The sequence below is a fragment of the Ciconia boyciana genome, chromosome 5, assembly GCF_034638445.1.
Source record: "Ciconia boyciana chromosome 5, ASM3463844v1, whole genome shotgun sequence".
NCBI classification, from domain to species: domain Eukaryota; kingdom Metazoa; phylum Chordata; class Aves; order Ciconiiformes; family Ciconiidae; genus Ciconia; species Ciconia boyciana.
The window spans coordinates 59,777,509-59,789,878 of record NC_132938.1 but is presented as its reverse complement, the minus strand read 5'-3'; the positions used below and the strand labels follow the sequence as shown (position 1 = coordinate 59,789,878).

Here is a 12,370-nt window from a genome sequence, read left to right as displayed (position 1 = left end):
TAACAGAGCCATTTAAATGTGCACAAAAAGGAGTATATAGCTTCTACTGGTTTATGGGAACGTATAACTAAAATAATAAATAAAAACTTACCGTATTCAAGCTGGGATCTACCTGTGAGCTGCAGAAGATAATCCTCATTAGTATAGATTCTCTGAGCAGTGAAAGAAAAACCCATGATATCTGCACTTGCTGCACCAACACATTACACACCGTGGCTGCATGAAAACAATGGAGCTATCAACAAACACGACATGGGTTAACTGAAACCAGAATTTTGCATTCTCTTCTTTTAAAACAAGAGGGACACCAGTGATCTTTTTTCATTTTATTTTATAAATCAATAGCTTCATAAACATACAAATAAACCAAATATATTATATCTGTGTTGAAATATCATCTCAAGGTTTTACACTAAAGATTATTTTGAGTTTAGAGCTGAGTTTAGGGAACATTTAAAACCCAAAACACCCTAATTACAAAAACACATAAGCTCGATTTTCCTATCTTATTCTGTAAAGAACACTGTCAAATTTAAAATTAGATCCTTAGACTGAAGGAAAGCAAAGTAAACAAAACACGGGCTAGAATATGAAACTAGTTTGTAAGGAGTCTGAAACACCTTTGTCTAGACAAGATTCAAAGTTACAAATCTTTATTCCCTTTGAGCGGGGAAAATTCCAACTAAATGTTGACTGTCATTCAACACAACACTTTGATTTTAAGCACATAAACATACTTCACCAGAGATAATCAAAGTGCAGGGATCAAAGTCCTTTTACTGTCTAGCTCTCATGGAAATAAAATGCTTTACTGAATCAGGGCCTTTATAGCTGGACTCTCTTCCCATCAAAATACACAAGATCAATGATGAACTGTGAAAGACCAGGGAATCCACACTAGATGCTAACATTGCTAAAAAGCAATGTTAATGAAATTAAACTATACTGACCTTGAAATAAAATCTACCAAATAGTAATGGTTCAACCTAGGGGTTGCCCTCTCCTGAACACAGTTTAGTATGCCAACTGTCCTCAACCACTTCTCTTTCCATGGAAGCACCCTTGTTGCCATTCACACAAGAGAATGCATCTTCGTTGCTACTGGTTCTGACTAACCTCTGGAAATGCCTATTTTACAATTTTATTCTGAATTCAGAACTGATGTGATTAGAAAACAGACTCAGCAATTCAAAACCACTAGCAAAAATCACTTTAGAAGATAAACAAATAAGTGACAACTCAACTCTCTACACAACAGAGCATTATATTTATTGTAATTCAGACACCTTGGGCTCAATGTTCTTACTGTTTACACCAACATAAATCAGAACTGACTCTGCAAAGTTACTCAAGTGTGTAACTGTTTTGGACAAGAGGTAAGAGCCTTTCAGTACAACTTCCCATCAGTGGCCTACAGACCTGGTAACCAAATGACAACATCCCATAGCTTCCTGGCAGGATTCTAAAAAACCCAAAAGCAGGATGGTAAGCACACAGATTAATAACATTTGCCACTATTATCCAGCTAATGAATTACAGGGAACACTAGTGGTGGGCACTGTAGCAGAGTTTAAAGAAGGTGTCCGATAGTTATAGTAGTTGGCTTCAAAGACAGAGGAATGAGAGATCCCCTACAATTAAAACTTTATTAGTAATATAGCTGATTTCTAGATATCTTCCAAAACCTTCTGAAAACAGCCTTAAGGAGTCAAGACCAGTGGTGAAAATCACTTGAGATGATAAACAACTAAGCTACAACTCTGTATACAACAGAGCTTTATAAGTGAGTTAGTTCTTAGTAAATAACTGGAAGGGAACCGTAGCTGTTAGAAAGCCAGTTACAAGAAAATTGGTGTTGTTTTCCCATTGATCCCATAGATTTTATCAGGGAGCACAAATCAGTTACATGGAAGTCAGTCCAAACAGGTGGCTTTTTGTTTGTCCCACTCCTCCTGTTCTTTTGGAGCAGCAACTGGCTGGACTTCTTTCCCCACACTAACTCCTATAGAATGGACCAGGTTTTGCTGCCAGCCATGCTTCTGTGAGGCAAGGACAGCTCCAGTACATGCTTCCTCACAAGGCTGAAAGCAGATTCAGGCCTACTGCCTCAGTCCAGAAACAATCCTGTAATGCTCCGAAGGACCAGCGTAGACTGGAAAATGTAATGGAAGAATCACCTTTCCCCTCAAATGTTACCTCTCACTTAATAGACCTGACAATCATTAATACCATATGCTCACAAACAATCCTCCAGCCCACCAAACCTGAGAAGTGCAAGACCCCATTTGGTGCTCGCTTACAGAAGCAGATACAAAAATATCTCTGGTGAAGTCCAAGAAGTTACACTGGCCTGACAGCAGTGCTGGGGAGAGGCTTAAAGTGCCCATGAACAATATTTTAATAAAAAGATCCAGGTTTAACTCATTTTCCTGTGTCATCTTCCATTCCAGTTTCTCTGCAGTTGTGCTTGCAGCCCATTTTCTAGGCAGTTTTCTGGACTCGGTGTGTGTATGTGTAAAGACCACTACTTGCAATATACTCCATTAGAAAATACTTATCTCGGACAAACCACCCACTAGTCTGTTTTCCCCTCAGCGTCCTTTTAGCAGGCAGTTAATGAAGTTAGCAGCGGTGACCCTTAAAATGATACTTATAGAATACTCATGCTAATGCATTGCTTTCAGTAATTCTTCCAAGCAGAGATGACAGGGAAGGAGTGGCAAGATCTTCTCTGTTCTGTTTTGATTTGTGTTTTTTCCTAAAGCAGATTTTAATGAAAAAACAAGGGTTGCTTCAGTGTTTCATGAGTTCCCATTCTCTACTGACTTCATCCTTCCTCCTTTTCCCACTCAAACCCAGGCTGCTTCTAGTCTGGCTGCATCAGGAGGCTGGCTGGGGCAAGCTTGCAGGGCTCCCTTTCCAGCAGGGGCTTGGGGTGGATGCTCCAGGGAGCCTGGGGAGGGCCCCGGGCCGCTCCCATGGGCTGATGCAACTTCTCACCAACAGGAACCTCTTGTTGACAGCCTGGTTCTTTCTCCTCTTCTGCCAAAGTCTCTGGTGCTTTGTCATATGTTATAGGCTGTTCTTCTACCGGAGAAAACACATATATATTACTGAAAGCCTTTTGAGAAGCTTCACAATAACTAAACTAAAAGAAAGCTAATGGCAGCTTTGAGAGAGGAAAGCTATGAAAGGAAGCAGAGAATTGAGTTCAGAAAATTACAAAACCAATTCATGTCAAAAGAACAAAAAAAGAGGCAATGTCAAGAACTTGCTTCAGATTTTAAGAAATTACTTGTCCTAGGCAAATTTCATGGTTTTCTGTTTTAATACACAAGAACAGGAAAATGCATGCCTGTGACAGGAAGACCACCACCTGCCTGGCAAAATTAAAGCCCGTGCTCCAAAGTCAAAAGATCTTAGAATTATTCACTGCCATGTTATAAGAACTTTAACATGTTAGAAAAGACATCAGATTATTTATCAGTCTTGTTGTCTAAAATGATTGAACCACTTTTGGTAAAATTTTCGACTAGGAAAAAAATCAGACACTCATCATGAGAAATTTCTGTTCCAATAGCTGCATCTGATAAAACTATAAATGAAAACAGAGCCTCCTAATGGGAAACATCAGGCTTCCTTCACTGGACGATACAGCTCTACACATGTTCACAATATTAGTCCAACCAAGTAAATGTGAGGCATATTTTCTACTGATGAATAAAGTGACTTCCCAACATATGTCTAATGACAAGATGGGCAATTTTGAAAATCTTGCAAGATGCCTGCCCATTCGAGTATCCTCAAACATTTGTCTTTGCATATTTCTAAATGACTGATGCAAACTGGTTTCTCTAGTAACTTCTGTAGTTAGGAGGTATATATGGTAAATAAGACAAATGGTTAAGGATATCAGTCTTTCTCCATCATTTCTCACCATCTGAACAATTAGGAGGTTCAGTTCCCACCTGTAAGGTAGCATTTCCTAAAACTCAGAGTGGTCCAGCTGGTAACCTGTGGGCCATGGAAGCCCACTGTGTGCTTCTGTGCTGCCTGCTGACTTTGCACCAGGGATGGGAGGCACACCTCCTTCATTCATCTCATCTTTGTTTAAGCACCAAACGCTCCCCAAGCAGTCAAACACTTTGTTTAACACAAAAAGCAGAACTGCAGTTGCTGCCACAGGCCAAAAGGTTTCTGGGGAGACCTGGACTCCTCACACCATGTCAGTTATCCTGCCTGGATGAGTAAGGACTGTCAAAGTATATCTTTCCATGGATATACAGTCCCCATCATAATTCACTTGCTATGAAGCAAACCTGTGAAGTTCTAGATAAATGCAAAAATATGGCATTATTACTATCACAAGAAGCATCTGGCTTCTTGTAAGCGTGAAAGCATTGTCGTAGTGTAATTTCTCATGAATAATCTGCAAAGTGAAGGACTGAATGGTCTCTTCACAGCAATACAAACATGGCTTCTGCTGTGCACAGCAGCTATAAACAGGCCAGAAATATAATTTTGATTTCTCTCTCTTCTCTATCAGTTGCTGCTCCTGCTGGTACAAAGGTGAGGAGAGATCTAATAAGGAAGTAAATCCTACTCACCATATGCTGAAGGACAGGCAGGATGAGGATCTGTTGTCTCACACTCAATTAGATCAACCGCTTTAGTCTCCAGAGAACTGTTACACTCCTTAACAACCGCAAACTGCAAATACATACAATATGCACAAAATACACAGAGCCCAAATTAATATAAAACGAACCAGTTTTCTGAAACCCAAGAGGCAAACTAGAAGGGCCACACACTCCAACCACAGCAGGGGGAAAAAGGTCATCCTGGCTTCTGGGATGACCCTTCCCCTGCAGATAATTAAACATTCAAGTTGATGACAGCCCTGGTCTTTCTTTGGAAAGTGTGCAGTCCCAGTCTAGTAAAGAACTACCCATTCTCTTGCCTTGCAAATCAACCTTTCCAGATGCAAGAACAAAAGCACATGAAAATCAACCCTCTCCATAGTACTGAGGGCTGCTTTTAAAGTATTAGAGAGATCTGCAACCAGACAGCAGAAAATCCTGTTAGACACAGGGAAGGAAGTGAGCCTCCCTTTCCGGCTCTTGGCACCACCTGGGGTGTGCGATTCCATTGTCCCATGGTGACAGTGGAAGTGACACCTCAGAAGTAGAAGACAGGACGCTGTGGGGGAACATGCTGAAAAGACCAGGGGAAAAAAAGAAAAACCAGGGGTAGAGAAGGTCATGTCAAGCACTGTGCTGAAATAGTATAGAGGGAAAGAGGGAAACCCAGTAAAAGGGGGATGTTTAACGAGCGGAGACAGGAAAGAAGAGAAAATGCCTCTAAATAAGATGTTCCAACAGAAGGACTGACAGATTCAGTGGTCCAGGTGGATAATTGGTGGATTTATGTGGATAGATCACAGATGTAGCAGGTGTGACTATTTAGGCATCAGTTCATTTACATAAAATCTGTAGGCTTGCAGCTGCTAACCCACATGTGACAGACCCCCGGAGGAGATTCAGCTACACACAGTTCTGCAAAATATCTTTGACTGTGCAAAGCCCAACACTTGCCGGATGGAAAGTCTCAGAATAACATCAAAATCCAGGCATGTGCAGAAGTTTACCAAGGCTTACATACCCCTAGGACAAACCTAGCCTGGCTTATGGAACTCTAATACAAATGTGAAAAAATACCCAGGCATACCCTCAGCTAAATGTAGCTTCACCTGGCAGAATAGAAGTAAAGGGAAAAGTGAATGACACTTGGACAATTTATAGGTATAGTTTCAGTAGCGTGATACCTAGCGTTAAATATGTGTGATAGCGTAAAAGCTCATTATCCTCTACATTAACCTAGATGGGCAAGAACAAGAAAGTCTTTGCACTCCCTCTCCCAAGCCTCACAAATGAGCAGTAGCACTGTGGGCTACAAAAGAAGTGAATTTCATGAGATCTTTACAGTTACTGCATACACATCATCCAGTCCCCATATGAAGTCCTTCATTAGGATTATTAATGCTGTGTAAATCAATAGCACCCAAAAACCTATTCCAGTACCTTAAGAGCTAAGGAGCTGTAGAGTTTTCTGACCGCAATGTAGTATAATCTCTTTTTTTACATAAAGCTCCCCAATAATCCACTTTAGGTTAACAGTAGAAATGGACAACTTCCTGCTGCTTTTTGGCAACTCTACAGTTTCTAACCTGAGCGCATGCATGCATGAAGCCCCAGTGAACTTAACACTCAGTGGCTACATCAGCACAGAGAAAAATCACATGCATGAAACCACAGGAATCCATTACTGTGTAAGCAGCAATAGTTAGCAAAGGGTCAGTGATTTCCTCTTCCAGCCTGCAACAAGCCATTTGCAATAAATTACTTTATTAATATATTTGAAGTCTCCCAGAGCAAGAATGCATGGTGAAATTTAACATGAGTGTGTAATAGATGAGTAGGTTGGATTTGCTTCTGTTGATTCAGTCCATTGCTTTGCTGTCTAATTACTCCTATATTCAGCAAAAATGTCATTGACCACTAGCATTAACTGTGGGGACAACAGCAGGTGGGGACAGAGCTGATGAGCTGAAGGCCTCCTAGAGCACTGCTCCCGGGCAACGAGCTGTTCTCAGTTCCAACAAATGTTTCTGATTTTCCCAGCCTCAGATATTTCGCAAGCTGTGGTTTTTGTCTCTGCTGTGAACAAATGATGACATCGCTGCGATTCAGCACATTTGCTGTCCAGCACCTGGAGCAACAAAGTGCTGGTAATAAAAAGTCCACAAGAGTATGCAGCTGACCAGCTAAGGAACAATATGTCGTAACCAGGGTCAAGTCAATTCAGCACTCCCAGCATATGTTTGATCATGTGTTTCAGTGGCTACCCGCTCACAAATCCTGCCGGACACTCAATCTAAACCATTTGCGAGGCCTTCTTAAAGGTTGATTAAAAATCCTTGGATTTGCACTATAAATATTCCATGATATTCAACCCTCAAACAGACTCCCAAGTAGAACAAACTCATCTCTTTCTGGACACAAAGATTTGGAGCAGAGTCAAACTTCAGGCCATTTAAAGTCAAATTCTTTTGTGACCATGACTACTACGCACACTGTTCTTGTACCTTTCCAGCTATAGTTGGGTGTGGAAGGCTTTAAAACTTTGCAGTAATACCTATACTAGAAAAACATGTGTGCAGTTACCCCAGTAAAAAGGTGTCTGCTTCACTAGAGTTCACTGCCAATCCCGTACAAGTATGAACTCTTCCAGAAGTCTTTTCCACTGGCATAACTGTGCTTGTTTTGAAGAGTGTATGCTGCTCAGCTAATGTGATGGTACCTGGACAAGTATGGCGATACCTGCATTACAGCAGCTTGTTCAGAGCTGAATGATATGTGTGTGCAGACGGGCTCTCAGGGTAAATCATGCCATTCTGAGAAAGGAGTCTCAAACTGGGCACAGAAGTAGCCACAGACGCCAATTATGTCACTTTTGCCAACTTCAACTTTCAATTGCTGTCACCCAGCGGTGTAATGTCATTTAAAGCCAGTGAGAATCAGGTCCTTAGATCAGATCTTATGGGGCCAAATTCTCTGATGCAACTTCAAAAACAGCAACAGAAACAGGCCAGTTCAATGCCAGATCATGATGGCTTTCTACCTACACCAGGGCAAAATTTGTATTTTACATTGCCTCCCAAGCTACCCAATAACATCCTAATTGTTTTTCTTTACAAGGCAGCAGCCTCTAATACAAAGACATTTAATTTCATCAACTCCCAAAATAAAGTTAAACATTTCATGTAGCGCACACAATACTTGGCTTCCAAGAAGCCTTTTTAACGGAGGGCATACTTTCCTGTGAAAATAACTCTGTGATATGCCATGTCATCACATTGCCATTTCCTTAATTTAGAACACAGTTCCCCAACTGTTGTGTTCAAAGCTAACAATAACACTAGCTAATGGTTGCAATACATCCAGGCAGCTGTGAACTTTGAGGGATAACAATGAGGTAAGATGAACTAGGGTTCACAGCAAAGCACTTGATGACTCTAGCAGTTATTTAATATATTTAAGATGTGAATTATTTGATGGATAATCTCAAGTGGATCCCTAACACTCTTTGATCCTTCCTGCTTCCCCCTTCACTCCACATTAATACAGTTACCTGAGACTTGTTGCTAGTAGGTGTCACATTCTCATTGTCAGCACGGCTGCTGGCATCTCTTATCGCTTCTGCACAGAGATTCTTCTTATACAAGTTTTGACTTCTGCAACAGAACAAAAGCTGAAACAAATTACTTTGCTTTGGGAGGAACAGATGCTGTTTCCTTTCACACATTATTCTATAGGTATTTACAGAAGGGACATATATTTTGTTTTCTTTCATTGCTTTGAAAGGGTGTATTACTGTCAATTACTGCACAGTGGTTAAAACAAACAGCTTGACAGAAGTCGGTAAGAAGTGAACAAATGTTTGTTCTAATGTGCCATCTGTAAAGGGTCATTCATTAGAAAAAAACAATAGGCCTCATAATTTTAACTTCCATTTTCTTGTATTATTCTATTTATAATACATTCCTCTTACAAAGGTTTAGGTTTCAGCCAATACAATGAACAGTGTTTGTGGGTGAAGCTCAGAAATAAAAATCTGACTGTATTTTTGTACACCATTGATAGTTACAATTATGAAAGTTGCTTCTGCATTCATCTGCATCATTTATGAAAAACAACAATTTCAGAAATTACTATCAAATAAACAAACTGAAAACCTCAAAAAGCTTGGAACTAAGACATTTCCAGGAAAAAGCATGACCAACAGAATTAGCTCAAGGGGAAAAAAAGCCAAGAGTACAACCTGGAGTTGGAAAAGGATGCAAATAATCAGCTCAAAGTGGCTAGCTCCATAAATTCAAAAATTGTTATTTTTGCAGTTAAACAGCAATCACTTATAAGGCACTATTAAAAGACCATATAGGCCCCGACATAGAAAACACGGTCATAAGAAAAAGAGCTCATTTACACTGCTTGAGATCCAAATCAGTACCTCTTTACTCACTTTTACATACGTGTTTTTTCTCCTCCTAGACTTCAGCTAACACAATTAATGTTACATTCTTCAAATTCCGGAAGTCTCAAGTTATAACATCCTTTTACTTGATCTATTTTAAATGAAATTTAATAGACATGTACAAAAGAAAATAGGAATTTTCCTTTTATTTCTGTATCACATTCATATACTAACTGGGAAAGTGCATCTCTCATAATTATCATATGCTCCCTTTATGAAAGTACAATGTAAATAAAATTTGCTTTTTGCTAGAAACGAGAAAGACCTGTATCCACTATGGATTTTCTCCCCAGATTCTCTATAACATGTTCCTGTGTATTCAAACATGAAAAAAAAAAGTAATTGTCTCCAGTAGAGGATAAGACTGGGACTGCTAATACGAAATCAAATAAGTGTCAGATCTGAGGGTATATCCACAGAGCAGAATGCTGAGAAATAAGGTAAATTAGTCCATTTTGACTTTTCCTGACACTGTGGTGAGGCTGCTGTTCATGCTTAGTCACCTGGATGTGCCTGTTCTGCATTGCAGCTCATAGTGCTGACAAAACTCGAGCCCATTACTCAAGAGTTATAAAATCCATTGCACACAGCACACAGGCATGGTCCTCAGCGGGATGCCGTGCTCAAGAGGATCACTAATTCTACATCTTACTTTACAGCACGCAGAGTAACAGATGCCAGATGGACTTGGTGGGCATGGGAGTCTTCGTGTGCAACTGAGCACAAGCAGGCAAGGCAGTGAAATCTAGTTGACTGAGCATGGGCAAGAGGCCAGGAATTTCTCAGTCCTAATTCCAGTCCTATTGTCAATTTTTGCACGGCCTTGGCCAATTGAGGTGGAGGGATTGTGGGTGTTAAATCTGTGATTCAGATTTTTTTTGTTGTTGGAAAAGAGCTGTTTCCTTGCTTCCCTAGGAAGATAGGAAACTTGGCATACTCTACAGTCGGACTACATAAACCTAACATTAAGAATAACACAATGCTCTTCAGCAGACTACAGTCATTGAACAAACCAACACAATACTTTGGTATTCTTGGCCTCCAGTTCACACATTTTTCAAAGTGGCAGGTGTAGATCTCCAACTTCATTTCCTCCAATTAAAAGGAGATAGGCATCTCCATTTTACAGGGGAAGGAACTATTACAGACTTAATCGGTACATTTCAAAATACAGTAGATCATGTGAAAAAGCAGGATAGCAATTTCAACCCAAATACTGTTTTCCAGACTCTAGTTAAATAGGGATTTTATGTCAGTGGTTTCATTTTGATCTAGTTAGGCTAGTAATAGCTGAAGTACAAAATTCAGTCAAGTATGTAATTGAAAAATTGTTGTCGGGGTAAATAATTACATTGATCAAAAGCTTTTGGCAAGAAAAAAAGGTAAATCAGGGAGAAACGACAAAAGAGAGAGGAAGGGAAGAGAATGAATATCTTCACACCTTAAAACCAGCCATGGTTTTAGCCAAAATAACCAATTCTGGCTATTTTTCATGACAGTTTATATGACATATATGGGAAATACAAGAATCTCACAATTTGTCTATTCTGTATGTATCATTCCCCTGATTACCTTCTGAATCCCAGGTCATGAGAACAAACTAGGCTGCGCTTAGCTTTAATTCTGGACCTCTACCATTAGTTAATAGAAAATAAGAAACGTGGGAGCTTCTCTACTTTTATGGACTAAATATGCTAGGAACCATTAAATAAGAATAAAAAATATTAGCTTCCATGGTTAACTTCTTTTGTAGCTTAACTTTTTATGCCTGGGAGAGTCTAATTTTAAAATTAATGTAAACCACAAACAAAACCCCTGCACACAGAGGGCAGGTTGGTGTGCAGCAGGAGACTCTTGATTTGGCTGCTGTTTGGCTTTTTGTTTGTTTACTTTAAAATATAAATATGCATTTAAACAAGAGCCTCTGAGAAGAGTTATCTGCCAAGGTCATGGCCAAAAGACTAACTTATTAAATGCTGAATACTTTCCAGTCCAAGGGACATTGATGACATTTAATTTCACATCAGACTGGGTTCTTAAATAGTGACTGTAGAGATTCTTTTTGCCATGATAAGAATCCCGAACCTGCACAATTCATTACAGCCATGGAAAATGCCAGGGAGTGCTTTTACAACAGATGTGCCTTAGGCTCACATCCCTGATTTTACTCTTTCTATTGCCAGGAAAACTGCTTTCATGTTCATTGCTGGAGGCATCACTGTGGAAGTTTGCTATTGGAAAGTTAGTATGCTGCTTTTCTCAATGACAAGGAAACTTTCAGGTGCTACTCTACACTGAAAGGGAAGCAAAACCAAACTAATGGGATAGCTAGCAGAGTAGAGCCAAACCCTACCATGACAGTTTCAGACATCTAGAGCTCTTAATGGAAACCAAGGAAGAAGTAAATAGCATGCTCCTGAACTCTCTCATCAATACAAATTATGGCTCCTCTTCAAACCTAATAAGGTTTATTCTTCTTCCCCCCAGACACAAGTCACTCACTAACACCAATGCGAGTACTGCAGACAAGAGACATGCCAGAACTTTCGGAATTATTCATAGACCCAATTACTGAAAGGCAAAAGAGTAGCAAGGATGATATGGCGATTTCCACCAGCTGAGGAACAGCTCACGTTCTTCACCATGAGCCCTCTGTGAAAGCCAGGAGCACCTCAGTCCCTGTGCCACACGTTCACAGCACTTGTTTGGAAGCACTACCTGTGACAGTAGGCGGCCAGGGACCCCAGCAGGAGCAGGAGGACCAGCACTGCTACGCACACTGCAATGGTGATGTTCCGCATCTTCACCCGCTCAGCATGCTGCTGCTCCCACCACTCCAGATCGCTGAACTGGCACCGCTCCCCAACGTAGCCCGTCACACAGCTGCCAAAAGGAAGTGAGCACACTTTGTAACTCGCAGCAGAGGAAAAACCCCAGATCATCACTTCAGTCACCTTGTGTATTGATTTACCATTGGCAACCACTACGGAAATATCTGGTTGAATTTAGTAGTGGTGAAGACAAAATGACTTTAAAGGAATAGCTGTCAAAACCTGTAGAATTCAATATTTAAAGTCTTTTTTTACTGTAAAGCTGTAGAATTATATAGCAAGATTATAATTTCCAGATTCTAATGGGTAAAGAATAGAAAAAAACATTTTCTCTTAATTCCTGCTGTGTGATTAGTGTTTCCCTAAGACTTTCCATTTAACTGTTTCCAGCAGCAAGCTTCCCTTTCTTTGAAATAGGCAATATAGGATGTACTCGTATTTTCAGA

At 40.2% G+C, this 12,370-nt stretch overlaps 1 protein-coding gene across 1 annotated transcript in view; it reads right to left on the bottom strand.

Moving 5' to 3' along the window:
• Positions 1-496: 496 nt before the first annotated feature.
• The window catches only part of EGF (epidermal growth factor), a 62,301-nt gene continuing 50,427 nt past the window's right edge, over positions 497-12,370 (bottom strand). Inside the window, exons 22-25 of the mRNA XM_072861794.1 lie at positions 11,812-11,976; positions 8,191-8,293; positions 4,608-4,710; positions 497-3,087 (exon numbers count right to left, since the gene is read on the bottom strand). Of these exons, the coding sequence (XP_072717895.1) occupies positions 2,867-3,087; positions 4,608-4,710; positions 8,191-8,293; positions 11,812-11,976 (592 nt within the window). The 3' untranslated portion in view covers positions 497-2,866. The remainder of the gene's footprint in view (positions 3,088-4,607; positions 4,711-8,190; positions 8,294-11,811; positions 11,977-12,370) is intronic.